We start from the raw sequence: 18,612 nt of genomic DNA, 5'->3' as shown, positions 1-18,612 counted from the left end.
TAAAATGCCTGTTATCCTGTCTTTATCTTGACCCTAAATTGAAGGTCTGTGGAGAAACATTGAAACTCATAAAGTTTAGATGACCAAGATGGACATTCGAGGTGCGGTGGATGCTGCTGTCCCAACTAACATCATTGCGGCCAAGGCTGCTGAAGTTCGTGCCAACAAAGTGAACTGGCAGTCCTATCTTCAGTGCGTACTGGTTTGTTGTGAGTCACGGATGTCATGTGCTTTTGCATCAGGCTTTTTCATGGTCATGCTTCTATGAGAGAAATACTGGAAAAATACTAATAAATTAATTTTAACGTTTCCTCCTCTTCATAGCTAGCTGTCTTAGGGCGTCTACCCGGTATGGTAGGAACAGCTTGGGGAAATAGAACAGTTCACGGTAGTTATTTTATTTTATTATGTGTGTATGACTGTTTTTGCCTGCATGTATGTATGTGTGCCACATGCATGCTAGTGCCCTCAGAGCTTGAAGCGGGTCTCAGATAACCTGGAACTGGAGTTACAGATGATTGTAGGACACCATGTGTATGCTGCATGCCGTGCCTGTGCAAGTCAGAGGGCAAGCTGTGGAAGAACTGGTTCTCTGGTTTTAGGGATCAACTTCAGGTTGCCAGGTTTGAGTGGCAGGTGTGTTTACTAGCCTCCCCCCCACCCCACCCCCCGTCATTCCATCAGCTCTCATTTGTTCTTCATACTATTTCATCATTTTATTTCATGTGGGTTTATTTTGGCATATTTATATCTGAGTTACTGAGGGTCAGATTTGAATATGCACATTGAAAAATCAATTAAGAAATCTGTTGCTTATTTGTTGTCGTGCCTACACAAAGGTTATATAGAGTAGCATTTCAAAAGGAACTCAGTATCAAAACAGACCTTTACTTCATTATTAGCTATGATGATAGGAAGATAGGCTTATGAGTATACACAAAAGGGTAGCTGATTCCACCATCAGAAGTTACCTGATGCGGTGATCCTTCCACTGACGCTTCAAGGATGAGTGCTAGTTGACCACGTGGCAGAAAAGAGGACCTGTCCGAATCCAGCAGAGATTGTCATAAAGGAAAGATTGTGCTGGAAGTTATTTATGGTTTGGAGGTGAGCAGTGGTGAGAGCTGAAGCTCACAGCAAGGCAGGGGATAGTTGTGACATTCTGGGTATCTGGGTATCTGGGTACCCTTGGGAGGAGTTGGGGCTGTTTCTGTCACTTGGTGCTTTTCAAGATGATTCTTAAGTTTCATCCACAATGTATTTGAAGTCTGAGAAGCTCAACATGAACAAAGGTTCATATTGTAGAACTGCCTTTTCAAAACAGTCTATCCTCATGGGGGAGCTTTGAGGAGCCCAGCTGTAGAGTGCTTGCACAATGAGTGTGAATGTGGATGCACTGTACTACTACCACAAGAGCCCACATGCCCAGTCTCCTGAAAGTCACGGCTAAGGCTGCTTAGCCTGGAGAAGATGACCCAGTTCACTGCTTGATGGCTTGTTTGCATTCAGTGTAAGAGGTGGGGTTGTGGGAACTAGCTTAGTCTTAGGGAGAAGTTGTAGTGGTGGTGTTAAGGTTGTTGGAATGCTCAGAACTGGACAGATTTGAAAAAGATAGTGCTCGACTTGACGTGTGTGTGTGTGTGTGAGAGAGATTTCTAGGATGACGTCCACATCTCTGTCTTAAAGGACCTGCTTTATTGTGGGGCCAGCCACTAAAGGACTGGCAAAGAAAGACGTACACACAATTTTCCCCATTGGTCAATGTGTAATTATTTAAATCCTCAGAACTCCTGACTTCTTTAGTCTAGAAAGCTTTTTGATTAGAGGACAAGGAGTTGCATGCTTGTAGAGCCTGACTGTTTGTGATGCAAACAGAAGAGTGTTGATCCGAAAGCACTAGCAAGGCAGCAGGACAGAAGGCTTGCTTTTGGAGTGATTTTTTCAGTTGTGTACTTTTCCACCCCTGAGGTTTTGATGCTACATACATCTTATTTTCTTTTTTCCTAGTTTGACCTTTATTTTGTTGTCTGAGTTATAGATTCCTTTGTAAGCCCCCTCTGCTCTGTATGTTTATGTGCAGATGTACCTCAAATATATCCAAATGTTTGTTCTTGAGCCTTCTGATATGGGGACACTAGTGGGTATGAAATGCCCTGAAAGAATAGTTACACGGTGGATATGATATACAGCAGAACCAGTGGATCTTGTATCACAACATCTATGGAAGATATAAAACCTGTAGGGGAGTTATCATGTGCCAAAGTCCAATATGCTTTTGTCCTTATGAATTAATATATTATAAAAATACAGTGTTCAAAAATGTATTTGTGGGCTGGAGAAATAGCTGAGTGGTTAAGAGCACTGACTGCTCTTCCAGAGGTCCTGAATTCAATTCCCAGCAACCACATGGTGGCTCACAACCATCTGTAATGGGATCAGATGCCCTCTTTTGGTGTGTCTGAAGACAATGACAGTATAATTACAAAAAACAAAGAAATCTTAAAAAAAAAAAAAAAGAATGTTATCTATTTAATAAAATGTATTGTATTTGATTAAGCTTTTACTTAACTAGGCAGTATAAAAATACAAGTGGGGATGGGTTTGTGTTTGTCAAACAGGAATCCAGCAAAAGCATATGTTGAGGATACAAGAATTGCAATACAGTAACAGACCCTTAGAAATTAAATAATAAACTATGCTAAGTATTAAGTGAAGAAATCTGACACATGTACACATATATAAGTATAAAGCAAAAGAAGACACATGTCAAGGAAGGAATAAATAGCTGTGTAGGAGCATTGTGGAAGTCTTCACAGAGCACATGAAGAGCCTCACAGTAGTAATTAAGCAGAAGGGATGGGGACTGCAGTGTAGGGAGCCCTGGCTACAGAGCTCAGGCTTGAATGTGTAGTGATTGAGGGCTTCAAGTAGCGTATTGTGGTTCAGTTTCTTTTAGGGGAAGTCTTTGTCTTGAAGTGAATCATATGGAGACTTGCAGGGTTGTTCTGCTGTCATTTCTTATCATGGAGGGTCTGGATTTAGACCTTAGTATTTGAGGGTAGTGGTAGTTATTGTGACATACCAGAGTTCTTGATGAATAGAACAGCTAAAAGGGTTAAAGCCATCCTGGGATTGGAGCTGAATCTGTTTTTAGTTGGAAATAAGAGATAGCTGGAGATGATATGGTAGAGAGAGGAAGATCCGGATTCTCTTGACTTGAATCTCTAGAAAGGAGTTAAGGAAGAAAAGCAAAATTTTAAGGGTTAACAGTTGGATACAAACTGTGAAGAACAAAAAGCCAATGGTGAAGGAACTCTACTGGGAAGAAAATGGGATCTAGGAAGATTTTGGAGAGGACAGAGATCAGAATGAAGAGGTTTCTCTCTTCTCTTCTCTTCTCTTCTCTTCTCTTCTCTTCTCTTCTTTTCAAGACAAGGTCTCACTATGTAGCTCTCGTTGTCCTGAAACATATTATATAGACCAGGCTGGCTCTGCCTTTGCCTTCCAGTGCTGGGATTAAAGGCATAAGCCACTATGCCTGGCTAAGGAGAGGTTAACTTTTAAAGAGAAGGAAGATGATGTATTCTTGACTGGAAGAGAAAAAAAATATCAGGAAATGACTGTAGAACTTGACTATAAAGTGGCTTTGGGTCTGCCAGATCTCAGCCAACCACTGGACTGAGCACAGGGACCTCAATGGAGGAGTTTAGGGGAAGGATTGAAGGAGCCTTATCTGGCATCAGTGAAAAGGGAGGCCCTTGGTCCTGTGAAGGCTTGATGCCCCAATGTAGAGGAATGCTAGGGCAGTGAGGTGGGAGTGAGTGGGTGGGTGGGTGAGCTCCCTCATTAAAGCAGGGTAAGGAGGGATGGAATAGGGGATTTGCAGAGGGGAAACTGGGAAAGGGGATAACATTTGAAATGTAAATAAATAAAATATCCAATTAAAAATTTAAAAAATGTGGCTTTGGTTGTAATGAGTTTAGGGTGAGACTTTGAATAAAAGAGGTGACATTGTATTGAATCCTTACAGTGGGCCAGGTGCTGTGTTAGTTGTGTCTTGTTATGTAGTTCTGTCCTTTATACAAGCCCTTTAAAAGTCATGTGGTTCTTGTTCTTTTGCTTAGGTAAATCCAGACTACACGGAGATCACTCAGTCACTAAGTGGTAGAGCTAAACTTTTGGATGGTGACAAGGCTCTTAGTCAGCACTTGTCTCTTATAAATATCAAAAAGACAAATTTCAATGAGTTAAAAGATATTTACTAGTTTCCTTTGTGTTTCTATAGTCAGGGAATACTGTTCCATAAAATGGAGTGTTTTCTGATGGGCTGACCACAGGAGGCTAGTTTAATGGGCAAGGTGAGCATAAAGATCAGAAATGTCTAAAAGACATAAAGATTCCTCATGTCTAAGTCACTGTCCTGCTGTGGGGATTGAGAGCCAGAATAGTAGATTTGGTTATGGTTAGGTTAGTCAGGTGTGTTTTTTTGGCTAGGATTTAAACACAGGATGCTCCTTACTGTGCCCATTGACACTACACAGTTTGGGAAATTGGCTATCTTTTCTGGTTATGTTAGACTCTTTAGTTCTGTGGGGACCAATACAGGAGCCTAGTACAAAACAGTGCCCTCTTGTAATTTTCTAGAACACACCAAGGAGGAAGGAAAAATATTTCGAATTTCTGTGTCTTTCACAGTGGTTGCTCAGGAATTACTGAACAGAATAATTCATCCTTCCTTTCTAGGGGACAGATGATTTCTGCTGAAGATTGTGAATTTATTCAAAGGTTTGAAATGAAAAGAAGTTCCGAGGAGAAACAAGAAATGCTTCAAACTGAAGGCAGCCAGGTGATCCTTTTATTTTATAATGAGCACTTATTTTCTATCATTCTAAAGTCCCGAAAGGCCTGGGGTATAGCTCAAGTATTAGTGTACCTAGTTAGCATGTGCAAGAAAGACCATGGATTCAACTTCCAGTTTCAAACTACAACATAGAAATTAAAATGCAAGAAAACCAATTATGACTATGTAGTAGTATATTGTATGTATGTTATTAACATTAATACTAACTACTTTTTGCCATGGTAGTTAAAAAACCCGTTGGATTTTTGCTTGCTTAGGCAAGTGCTCTACCAATGAGCTACATTTCAGCCTTTATTATTAGGAGGCAAGATTCTGTTAAATTGTGCTTAGCTGGCTTCCAGATTGTGACCCTCCTACAAAGTGTCTGGAACTGCAGCCCTATGCCATTATAGCAGTGTCTTTATTACAGTTTTGAATTCCTTCTTTTTTCTTTACTTTTTGCAGTACTGAGGATTAAACATGCCCATGCAAGTTTTCTACAATCACCCTATATTCTAGGCCTCTTTTTAAACCTTTAAAAAAGATTTATTTATTTATTTATTTTATTTTATGAATATAAGTGTTATGCATGCATGTAAGTACAGTGCAGTACATATGTGCCTGGTTCCCATGGCGCCCAGATGAGGATGTTGGATCTCTGGAGTTACAGTTAAGCTGCTATGTGGGTCCTAGGAATGGAACCTGGGTCCTTTTCAAGAGCAACAAATGCTCTTAACCTCTGAGCTCCCTCTCCAGTCCTTTTTTCCTCCTTCCTTCCTTTTTTACTTTAAAATTTTATTTTGTTTTTGGAGATAAGCTTTTACTAAGTTGCTGAGGCTAACCTTGAACTCACTCTGTAGTCCAGGCTTCTCTTGAACCTATAAGCTTCCTGGCTTAGTCTCTTGTGTGGCAGTGATTATGTGCTGTACAACTAAGCCCAGATTATGTGTCTATACAACTAAGCTTGTACTACTAAGCCTTCTGAGTTTGTGGAATAGAAATTCACTTTTTTGAAATATATGCAGTTTTCAAACTTGTTAGTTAAAATTATTTTTTATATTACATTATCAGTAGTAATATTTGAAATGCCTAATATAAGTAAAATATTTAAATTTATAGCTGAAAAGGGCATTCTATTACTTTGATTATGTGGGACTTATATTTTTTCTCATTAATTATTTATAACTATATGTTCTGGACTTTGAGTCCCCTGTATTTTAATCTAAAATATTTTAGATTAAATAACTGCCCCATTTTTCTTCCTCCCTTTCCTTTCCTCTCCCTCGTCACACACATAGTTACACACACTTATATACACACACACTTTAAAAATTTTTTTTTTCTTTAAAGAGGTGGTGGTGCTGGCATTGAGCCTAGGGCATCATGTATGTTAAGCTCTTGTCTGCCTCTGATCTGCACTCATGGTCCCTTCATACTGTCTCTGTACAGATACATCCATTGGTATTTGCCATGTTTATATCAGAGATGGGTTTCTATTCATTGTTTCTTTTTAAATTGTTTTAGAGCTTTTCATGTATGATAATTTAAGATATTTATGTAGTTAATATGCTTTTGTAATTTATATTATTAAACAACAATAAGAAAAAAATAAGAAAAAAGCATTATGCAGCCTGATAGTGTTTCTGTTCAAGAGACCTGTGTTATCACTTAGTGCTTTCACTTTAGTCTCAAGACATTTTTTCAGCCTACATTCTTACTAATGCAAATAATGACTTTTAAAAGTAATTCTGAGCTGGGCACAGTGGCACTTGCCTTTATTGCCAGCACTCAGGAGGCAGAGTTAGGCAGATCTCTATGAATATGAGGCCAGCCTGATCTACTTAGTGAGTTCCAGGACAGCTAGAGCTACATAGCTCTGCTGAAGATTGTGAATTTATTAAAAGTTTGAAATAAAAAGAAGTTCCAAGGAGAAGTCTTCCCTTGGAAGACATTCTGTCTCAAAACAAACAAACAAAAATCTGGAGTTAGGTATTAAATGGATGAATCATAAAATGCTTGAAACCAATACTTTATATACTTTGGTAATTTCTTTTTTTTCTGTTACAAGGAGTTTTGAGGTAAACAGTTCTAATAATTGCCTGATGTTAAGTTCTATAAATGTGATTGTTGATCACATGATTTAAACACTTATAAGGTTTTGATACACATTATAAAGATTCCCTCTTGATTGACTACCAATTTTTTATACCTGCCAGCACTAACTATGTGAATTACTGTATCAGTGTAAGAGTGGAGAAAGGCCTTAATATATGAAGAGCCTCATTAAAGGAGTAAATGAGTTCTTTTGGATTCTAGTATCTTGTGTGGTGGGCATTTTATGTTTATGCCATGAAATCAGCACCTGCTGGTAATCAAACAAAATGGCAGTATATTAAAAAATTATATTGAGGATTATATGTGGAATTTATTTTTTGCTAAGAGATTACAGTTTAATGTTTGACTAAATTATCTAAGTATTTTTACTTTTAACTTTGACAATATTGTACAGGTTATTTTAGAATTGCTATTGTAGGCTTAGACTTTTCTAAACCTACTTTTACTTAGGGTTCTAGAATGCTTCAACCTCTCTTCTAGCCCACTGACCAGAGGCAGGGGAGAAAGAAAGTTTATAGGAAAAGAGGGTTGTGGACCTGTTTAGAAGTAGTTCTTTTTAGGGGATTCCACTCTTCGTTGTCAGGATAGCAACAGTCCAGTCCAATAGCAAACCCCAAACACAGATCAGTAGCACCAGTCCTGTCCAATAGCAAACACCGAACACATATCACTAACAGCAGTTTTATCCAGCAGAAACTGCAAGGTTTCACCAAATTGAGACAGTGAAGTAGCAAGAATCAGTTGGAACATCATGAGAAGTTCTTCGGTGCATTTCTCTCTATGTAGTGAAGACCAGTGAAAACCAGCAAAATGTGGCATGACTAACAAAGACCAATGAAGCTATCGAAGATCAGTGAAGACCAGTGAAGTGTATAGCCGCCAGCAGCCACAAGTCAACTGGGTTCACCTGAAAAGGGGGCTGGGAATGAAAGGGGACGGAGGGCGAGAAGAGATGAAGCCAAGACAAAATTCTATGATCAAGGCTTATAGTTTAATAATTTGCTTTCACATATAAAGGGGAAGCCTCACCCCCAGAGTCTCTTCTGGTTGAGCCCAGAGGCTGGGCGGTTCAGCCCAGGGGCTGGACAAGGAGATAGCAGTCTGGAAGGTGTCAAGGATAGCTCAGCAGCATGGGTGAGGGGTGTGTATCCTTAATCACAGGTAGGAGGTGTAGGGAGCAAGCTCAGCAGGCAATCCATTCAGCTCAACTCCTGTGGCAGACTGCAGGTCTCCAGCTTCCCAGGTCCTTTGTTATTCGATCTCTAGTGGTAAACAGCATGTTCTGGCCTGCTCAACCTGGACAGGTTGGCAGCGTGGGGGAAGGGCTACTTCCTGCTGATATTGGGGGTGACATGTCTCTAGGGGGAACCTAGAAGAATGGGTATGGGGGATGTTTGTCCAGTCTTAATAGATTTGGCTGTTTCCTACTGTCCAGGGTCTATGGAGCCATCTGAGGATAGGTCAGAAGGAACAGGTCCAGTAGAAGCAGCTGTATGTGTGACAGGAGATGGAAAATCTGGAGGTTGCTTCTCTGGAGCTGTTTTGGATGCACCTGGACTTGACAAGATGTAGGGAATAAGATTAAGTAAATTTGGGGGAAAGAAAACATTTTCTAAGATGTACATTTGAAACCCAGAGGGATCCCACCCTTTGGAATAGGTAGTAAGTGGGAACTTTAGGCAGATGTACTTATCCAGATGGCATCTATTTGGTCCGTGAAAGGTAGATCTGAGTGGGTTTCCTGTAGCTTGTCAATTTACAAAGGAGATAACAGCATGAGTTAATAACACAAGCAGTCTTTAAGATGAACCTTTGTTGGATTGTATAGTGGAATGTTTTATTAGGGGTAGGCAAGTAAATCAGGCCTATTGTTGATTTTAGGCCCCCAGTGTACAGGCAGGGCTGTCCCTGACATCTCATCTCTTCTCCAAGTAAAGAAAGACTGTGGCGATTCCAATCTTGCCAAGGTGGGGATAGAGGCCTGACCTCCAGTAATTAAAGGGGACCTTGTAATGGCTCCAGTCCTCCTGTCTTGTCCAGTGAGGTGTAAGGGCCATACCCGTCCTGATGTCTTTTTCCTGGAGAGAGGATACTTTTGACATCAACCCTTATGCAGTCAGGCTTGTCCCTCAGGGAGCCCAGAAACATATTTTTAACTTTTATTTATATTCCCTTGCAGTGCTTCGCCTCGCAGCCTACGCAAGAATTCAGATTGCCAGACAGGGGGTTCTGCGTGGCCCCTCTCTGTTTGGTCTAGGGGTGGAAGGTCCCCTCTTTTAGGTTGGGTGGAGATGAGACTTGGAAACATCCTAGATAGAGTAACAGCCTAGAGTCTCGTGGTCTTCCATAGCTAACATATGATAATGTATGTGGCTAGATTTTGTTATCAGATTCTTCATTATCAGAATCATAATTATTAGGCTCAAGATCTGTGTCCACTTGATGGACCAATCTTTCAGGCAGCCATCGGGCTCCATTTTCTTTTTCTGAAAAAATACAGACTGACTCACAATCCCAAATTAAAACAGGATCAGGACCACACCAAGTACCAAGTTAAGGGGTCTCTCCACAAGACCCTGGCAAATGAGCTAGAAGTAACTGGATGCCAGTAGCAATCCACTGCAGACTGACCTTGAGCATCAGTTTGCAGAAAATTTAAAACAAGACAAGGCAAGGTGTGCTTTTGGTGTCCTTTTGGGGTATAATTCCCCCTTTCTAGTTTAAAAAAGCCAATTTTTTAGAATTACCTGTAAAACCAGGGAAGAAGCACCATTAGCTGGCTTTTCCACACTCAAGAGAGTTATGAAGATATTATTTTAAAGTTTCACAATCTCTTTCACAATTTTTTGTCCTTCAGGATAATAAGGAATCCTGGTAATAAAGTTGTCAACAAAACATCTCAAATGTTTGACTGTAGTCAAATAACTGCAATAGCCAGTTCCATTACCTATCTTAGTCTGATATGGAACACCAAGCACAGGAAAATAATATAGGCAATAACTAATTACATTTTTAGTTGTTTCTCCTGTTAAAGTAGTTGTAACTAAAAGGTCTAAAAGGTGTCAACTCACATGTACATATTTTAATTTTTTAATCAAAAGTAAGTAACATCTATTTGTCAAAATTGATTATATATAAGTCTTCAAGACTTAAGACCATTATGAAAAATTGAAGATATTAAGAACAAGTTTTTGTAATTTAACTTGCACACTTTTTAGAAATGACAAATTGTTGTCTCAACATATTATTATTTTGATGCTGTAAAGCATAAGACTATATGGCCAATTACTTTTGATAGGCCTAGAATATGTCTAGTATATAAATCTGCTCTGGCATTGTCCTGTGGTTCAGACAATCTAATGAGCTTTTAAATGTCTTATAAAGTTAAGAAACAGTACATGTTTCATAAATTAAGCTGTACTTTTATAAATAAAATTTGACAATTAGCTATATCTAAAAAAGAAACAATTTTAAGCAATTATAAATCATGAGCCATATACTGGCTATGAGTATATCAATTGAAAGCTTGATTTTTTTAGCATTTCAAACAGTGGCTACAACACACAATTTAATTGTGTTGAAGCAGGAGAGACTCAAGAAAATACACATATGATTTAATTACATATACTGTCTTCTCAATAGATGAGGCATCTGTAAATATAGTAAATATAGCAAACGTCTTTTCTATGAGCTGCATGCGTAGTAAATTTCAGAAAATACAAAAGCATGCAGAGAAAAACTGTAACATATGATTATCAAATTTGTCTAAAATGTTTGCCATGTAATAAGCCAAATAACATTATTTTTCAATAACCAATTTAATTGCTATTTGGAATAAAGAATAAACATTTTATCCAAAATGCTTTTAGGATTTTATCATATAATCTTGTATAAACACAATTATAATTTTATAATAGGATGTTTAAACTTTATTTGTAGATATAGAAACTAACTAACAGCTTACTCTATTTTCAGCAAAGCTATCTCTCCTTTATAGTTAATTGTCAAAGGAAATTAGGACTTATATCCCTTTGAAAATATCAAACAGAGGTTTAAATCCTCCTATAGTAAGCTTAAGATGATATTTTAGCCAACTAATATCTCTTAACAACTTTTAAAATTCACTAAACTCAAGATTAAAAGTAACCCATTTTCCTTTTGCATGTACACTTACAAGCCAGAAGATGGCGCTAGATCCCCACCACAAATGGTTGTGAGCCACCATGTGGTTGTTGGGAATTGAACTTTCATATTTTTAATTATAATCTAGCCTTTAACGGCTGAGCCATCTCTCTAGCCCCAACTATCTATTTTTTTTTATTAGAATTTTCTATGTCACAATCTGCTTAGGATATAACTGAGGTCTCAAATATTGAAAAGACACTGCCTTTGAATCCTTTATGTAGCAACAAGTACTTCAAAATGTTTAAAGCTCATTATATTGGAGCAAAGGCTTGTAGAAAAACTTCTTTAGAGAAATTCGCCGATAAAGTATCACATAATGAATAATAATATACACTAAAAGATTTAAACTCTTTTTTGTATTGAAGCAACAACAGTATTGTTATATATATATATATATATATATATATATATATATATATATATATATATTAAAGTAATTAACCATTTTTTGAAGCAATCATTTCTAACAATATCACTTCATGGGCTCTCAAACATTACGAATAAATTTACTGACTGCAAGCCTCCCACCTTTACCAGAAATGTAAAGGAATGGTATAAAAACATCTTTTATATCTATAATAATTCTATATGTATTTACTGAAACAGCAGCTGGAGTGGGCAAGTTAGGTTGTATAAATCTTAAATTTGAACTTTATTTTGGATCAATTCAACAACCAATCTTTTTTAGTTGAGTGAGAATATCAGATAAAAGCCAACCTTATTCTCTAATAATTGTTACATATATTAGAGGAATCTAAAGCATCTCATGTTTAACAACTTTGGATATAAAGGGATAAAAACAAATTGAACAATATTTTATCAGCAGGTATAGTTATAACTCATGGAGGGAAGTAGGCATAATTTTAATGTCTCTAGCATAATTACAACTCCCCGCCCACAGACTGTTGTAAAGTTTTTGGGTCTTAGGTTTACCCCTCCTCCAAGAAACAAGCAAGGCAAAAGACGAATTCCGGTAAACACATTTTTAGGACCTGGTCCTGAAGACCCAGGACAAAAGGAACTCTTGGCACCTGAGCTGCAGAGCTCAGTCTGCATTGTCTTAATTCAAATGTAAATGTTATTAATCTCCAGCCTGTTCTCTGAAGGTCTGGCTAGGCCTGAACTGCTGCAATTTTTTTTTTTTTAACTTTAAGTTTAAACTTTAAACTTTAAAAGACACATGTTGTATCTTTTCTCTATAAACATGGGCAAGTAAAAAAATCTCAAACTCTCCATAGAACTATCAAGTGTAGCCAATGGAATATTGGCAGTTTAACTATGTTTTTAAGCCTCTTTTGCAAGATTAGAGTATAATCATATTTTTGAGAAACAAAATCAATCTTTAACGATGTAAGTAATCTATTTTCTCTAAAATCAACACCAAGTAGATTACCTTTATTTTATAAAGTTTTGCTGCCAATTTTTATATATGAATGTATGATAGTGTAGCTTTTAATATCTCACTAAAGAGACATTGTTCTTAAACCTTATCTTTATACATTTGGTTTCTGAATGACTCTAACCCCGAGTTACCAATCTTAAGCCAACCTTTGTTACCAAGGTTGTAAACCTTTTTAAAAAAATCATATCTAATAACTTTAGGCCTATAATCTATAACCAAGACATGTAGAAAATATTTATACTTTAAAACCAATTACAAACAAAAATGAAGTGACAATACATCTTATATATTTAAACCAAACAAAATTTCTCGCTTTCTCTAGCTGTAATTTTAAGATAAAAGTACCTTGTCACAGAGATTTTTCTATGACAAATTCTTAACTTCCTTATTTAATCCAAAAAACCTGCCTGTCCCTTTAAAAGAGGCTTTTCCAGCTGAGCTCAGCTCTTAGCTACAGGTGTTAAGCAAACTTATCAGCCGCTGCTCTACATATTAAAACTGCCTTTGAAAACCAAGTTAAACTAGACCAAGTTTTGAATTAAGCAATTTTAACAATATTTTGAATATTAAATATAGAACATAAAACATAGATGACTGATCATTCATACAATGAGACACGTGGACAGAAAACACACAATGAGACACGTGGACATTGGTGCACCAAGGACAAGACAATAAACAAAGAGAGTGGAATTAAGGATTTCTCTTAGTTTCTCTTAGTCTAAGACGTCTCCTGAATTTTCTCTTGTTCATCAGAGAGCTCTGAAACAGCCTTTTCATTCTTTTTTGCTGGTATAACCCAGAGAAAGAACAACTGCTTTTCAAAACCCTTTCTCTCTCTGATATTCAAGATCTAACACTTTATCCCTTTCTTTAGGAGATGTAGCTGTGGCTGCTTTCTTAGTTTTCCAATTTCTTCTAACCCTGCTCCTCTCACCTGGGTGGGAGGCAGCTCTTAGGCTGCCGGGCAAATGCCTGTTTAGAATTCTCCTGTCCCAAAATTCGTTGTCACCTCCTAGACAAAATTAGGCATCGGGTCAACACCTATTTGACCTAGACCGTATCCCCTAAAACACAGTTCCTGCAAACACGGCCTCTAAAATTTAACTAGCGCTAGTATCAATACTGTTTGCTACTTACCAAGTGTGCGGGATACTCTTCTTCTTGTTCCGTTTTCCGTAGAGCTCCACCTAAGACAGCGTTCCTCAGTTGATCCCTGTTTTCAAGCCCCACGTTGGACGCCAATCTATAGCCGCCCGTGGCCACAAGTCAACTGGGTTCACCTGAAAAGGGGGCTGGGAATGAAAGGGGATGGAGGGCAAGAAGAGATGAAGCCAAGACAAAATTCTATGATCAAGGCCCCAAGTTTAATAATTTGCTTTCACATATAAAGGGGAAGCCCTACCCCCCAGAGTCTCTTCTCAGTTCAGCCCAGGGACTGGGCAAGGGGATAGCAGTCTGGAGGGTGTCAAGGATAGCTCAGCAGCATGGGTGAGGGGTGTGCATCCTTAATCACAGGTAGGAGGTGTAGGGAGCAAGCTCAGCAGGCAATCCATTCAGCTCAACTCCTGTGGCAGACTGCAGGTCTCCAGCTTCCCAGGTCCTTTGTTATTCGATCTCTAGTGGTAAACAGCATGTTCTGGCCTGCTCAACCTGGACAGGTTGGTAGCCTGGGGGAAGGGCACAGTGTTGCAAGATGTAGCAATGCCAGAGTGTTTTCTCAGTGTCTGTGGGGTTATATTATATTCTTTCTAAGCATCTGATTGAGCAAAATACGATATGCCCTCTCACATGTCTACTTCAGCAAAAGATCCTCTTACAAGACAGCTTCCAGGAAAAACATCACGAGACCTTTCACAAGACAGTTTCGAGGAAATCATCACATGACAATACTGAGTTTCCAAAAAACCCAGAAATGTCCACTTCATAATATTTAATTAAAAAATTTTGTTCCATATAGTATGTGGACTATCTGTCCATGGAAGGAATGAAAAAAAATATGTATATATTCCAGATAGTATGTAATGTATGTATGTATGTACATATACATAGATGTGTATCTCAGACACCATACACACACACACACACACACAACATTAGATACAGTAAGTTCTAGAAGAGTATGACTTTGATTAGGTATCATTTTCTTGTTGCTTCCTACATGGAGGATTTACTGAATGAGTGGATACAGAATAGAATCTTGTCAATCTGTACTGCCTTAGAGTAGGCAAAGATTTTCAAACTGTGACTCCAAACTTGCTACTGAATTATGTTACTTATGCAAAGCCATACTTTTTGGGCTGATTTAAAAGACCTATATGAAACAGTTTTAATTGTGCTTTATTAGACTTACATGCTGAATTTAGAACCTGGTGCCCAAATAAGCTGCTATTCTACTGTCCATCACATTTTCCGATGCAGAGCTATGCTTGGGCGAAAGCATCCAAGTACAGTTCAGACTATTATAATGGTCTTGAGAAATTCTTAGATATCATGTTTTTGGTTCCAGTTTTTATTGTGTTCTAGAGAGATCCATATTATTGATATGCTGTAGAGTGTAGTAGACCAAGACTTTCTGATTGCAATCTTCAGCACTCTTGAGTGTTCTGCTTCTAAGTTAGTCTCAAAAATAATGAATAGATATATTTTAGAATCATATTTAGCCTTTAATTATCTATAAGATGTTATACTATTATGCTGTTCTAATAAAGAGTGATAATGACTAGGTGGGTATCCATAAAAACAGTAACTATTTTAAAGCTTACCACTATAAACAGTCAAAAATCTGACATAAGTCATTGTGAAGTCCTTAGGTCTCATTGTAATGTGTATAAAAAGAACACATTTTCTGTAATTGGCTAACTAATGGCATTTCTGTCTTGTTCTATGAAACAGGAATAATATTTTATAGAAGTGCCATTAAAATTGTAAAAAAAAAAAAAATGAAAATAATCTGCTGGTGTAGTGGTGCTTTTAATTCTAGTACTTGGGAGGCTAAGGCAAGGGAATCTCTGAGCTTGTGGCCAGCCTGTTCTACATAGTGAGGACTAGGACAGCCAGGCCCACATAGTGAGACACTGTTTCAAAATTTAAAAATGAAGAGAATAATAACATTAACTTGATGTTTTGCAGTGTGCTAAAACGTTTATAAATCTGATGACACACATCTCCAAAGAACAGACAGTGCAGTACATACTAACCATGGTTGATGATATGCTGCAGGTAAGTATACAGTAACAGCAGTACAGAAAGCTTCATTTTCAGGTAAATGAGGCAAAGAGTAACCTTGTACAAGTATTCTTTCAGATATTCTTGTTTATTGTACAATTTTCAGAAGTCACATTGCTAGGTAAAGGATAACTGCATTTGTATCTATTAAGAGATGGTCCAGTGTTGTACTTTGAAATTTGATTAGCAGCATGTGAGAATAGTTTTTCTCTGCAGCCTTGTTGGCAGAGGACATTGTCAAGTATTTTCATTTTTCCTATTTGAAATGATATATGAAGTTGAATATTTTTGATATCTTTAAAGGGAATGGTTGTAAATCCCATCTTTGAATTATTTGACTTTGTCTATTTTATATTTCTATCTGGTTTAGGTCCTATTTTATTTTATGTAATGTAATGTAATGTATATGGGTGTTTTGCTTGTATGTTTGTTTGTGCATCACTTATATGACCGCAGAGCCCAGAACAGGGTGTTTTAATCAACGGAACTGGAATTGTCCTGTGGGTTATTAGCATCCATCTCTCCAGCCCCAAGTTGTTTGCTTTTCTTGTAAATTTGCAGAGTTCATTATGAACCTATGATGTATACCTGAGTGCAGCTTTTTTTCTGTTTATATTTTAATTTTGTCTATGTTTATGTTGTTTTTTTGTATGGTAAAAATTATTTTGTAGTCTAATTTTATTGTTATTCTTTGGTTTTTTGAGACAGGGTCCTTTTGTGTCTGATCTGAGATTTCATTGTGTAGCCTTGAATTCATGGCAGTCCTCTGCTCAGCATTACAAGTACTGAGCTTACAGGAGTGAGGAAAACGTCTTAGTCTAGTTGATTACCTTTTGTTTTGTTTAATTGAGGCAGGATCTTGCTTTGTAGCCCAGGGTAGACCATCTTCAAATTCTAGATGGTCCTGCCTGAATCTGCTGAATGCTGGGATGAAAAGTGTGTGCCATCTTAGCCAGCCTGACATTAGTCTATGTGTCTCTATCCTTCCCTTCCCCCCTCCCTTCCTTTCTCATTCCCTTCCATCCCCATTCCTTTTTCTTGCCTTCCTCTTTATTTCTCTAGCCCCTGCTCCCTTCCAACTCCCCTCTCTTTCTTCCTGTATGTGTTTTTGTGGTACTGAGAACTGAACCAGTTCCTTTAAACATGCTAGGTAAACAGTTTATCATGCACTGTATTTTCACACATACGCTCTTTAAATAGCACTTTTTGTTTTGATACAATCTTATAAAGTTGCTTGGATTGACCTTGAAGTCACTCTGTTCAGGCAGGCCTTGAAATTGTGACCCTTCACCCTTAGCCTCCTGAGTAGCTAGCTTGATTTCATGTCTGAGTCACCAGGCCGGGCTTCCTACCTCTTTGCACACTAAGTTGTAAAGCTCATGAAAGTATTCTTCTCGTGCTTGCAGAGCTTTACTTTTAACAGTTAGATACTTAGTTTACTTGGAGTTGGTTCTCGGTATGCTGTAAGGAATCCATATAATTTTATGCTTATAAAATGACTGCAGTTGGTAGAGCATTATTTGTTAAAATGTCAATCCTTATTGCTGTGGTCAGTCTTTGACCTTAAATTTCCCATATATAGATATAGATATAGATATAGATATAGATATAGATATAGATATAGATCTATTTTTACGTCTTCTGTATGGTTCTTTGGGAATTCGTGTGTGTTCATGCATAGTACCTGTTGACGCCAGCAGCAACATTGAACCGGGTTCACCTGCAAGAGAGGCTGAGAATAGGGAAACGGGTGGGAAGAGATGAAGCCAAGACAAAGTTCTCTGATCAAGGTTCGAAGTTTAATAATTTGCTTTCACATATAAAGGGGAAGCCCCGCCCCCCAGAGTCTCTTCTCGGTTCAGCCCAGGGGCTGGGCAAGGAGATAGCAGTCCGGAAGGTGTCAAGGCTAGCTCAGCAGGCAGTCCATTCTTCTTAGCTCAGGTAGCAGGCTCCAAGGGCCAAGGCTGGTAATGCAATGCATCTCTTAGGTCCTACTGTTGCTTGGTCTGTTGTGGTAAAAGGCTTGCAGGCCTGCTCAGGCCTGGGGGAAGGGCAGGAGTACCAACCAGTTTTAATTGCAGAGTAGCTTTCAGGTAGCTTTTTTCTGTCTCTTTCTTCAGTTTTTGTTGTTGTTGTTGTTGCTGTTGTTCTGTGTGATACTGAATATTGCCTGTCCTGATCTGTGGAATTTTACGTTTGTTGAATGTAAAATTTACAAGGAATAGTATGTTCATCATACTTATTTTTTTTAGATAGAAAAATAAAATATAAGGGATAATAAGGGATGTTCTTAGTATAAAGACTTTTGCATATTAAAATTTATTTCTAAATATTTTATCTTCTTTATTGTTGTTATAAACTTCATTTCTGTTCTATCATCAGTTTGGTTATATAAGTTATTTATCCATTTATTTTATATTTTGGAATCTTAGTGATTTATTTTATTTGAATTAATTTTCGGTTGAATTTTTCTTTAGTTTATAAAGGTATACTCTGTTTAATTATCTTCAGATTGTTTTGGTTAATGTCTCCAATATAATATTACATAGAAGTTGAGCTAGTGAGACCTCTGCTTTGTTTATGATCTTGGTGGAAGTGTCTCCGTATTTTCTTGGAAGTACAACTTGCCTCTTAGGCTAAGATATTGCTGGAGTTCATGAGTTGCCCACAAACCATACAAACACTAATCTCAGACAGGGATGGTTTATTGAATGCAAACCCTAATATTGATTGTTCAGGGACATAGCTCAGAGTTATCTGAGGCTATGGCTATGAACATCTTTCTCTGTCAGCTTCCAAAGTAAGAAAACCACAAAAAACCATAATGAGCTCATATTCAGGT

At 37.8% G+C, this 18,612-nt stretch overlaps 1 protein-coding gene across 4 annotated transcripts in view; it reads left to right on the top strand.

Annotated features, from left to right (window-relative positions):
* Positions 1-18,612, top strand: part of Atp6v1h (ATPase H+ transporting V1 subunit H) — a 75,810-nt gene that overhangs the window by 1,402 nt on the left and 55,796 nt on the right. For all 4 annotated transcript variants that reach the window (XM_076924429.1, XM_076924430.1, XM_076924427.1 and 1 more), the window contains exons 2-4: positions 45-192; positions 4,744-4,846; positions 15,675-15,764. In XM_076924429.1, coding sequence (XP_076780544.1) covers positions 80-192; positions 4,744-4,846; positions 15,675-15,764 — 306 coding nt within the window. In that variant the 5' untranslated portion in view covers positions 45-79. The remainder of the gene's footprint in view (positions 1-44; positions 193-4,743; positions 4,847-15,674; positions 15,765-18,612) is intronic.

Source organism: Arvicanthis niloticus, chromosome 25 (assembly GCF_011762505.2).
Source record: "Arvicanthis niloticus isolate mArvNil1 chromosome 25, mArvNil1.pat.X, whole genome shotgun sequence".
NCBI classification, from domain to species: domain Eukaryota; kingdom Metazoa; phylum Chordata; class Mammalia; order Rodentia; family Muridae; genus Arvicanthis; species Arvicanthis niloticus.
This window is presented reverse-complemented; position numbering and strand designations above follow the sequence as displayed.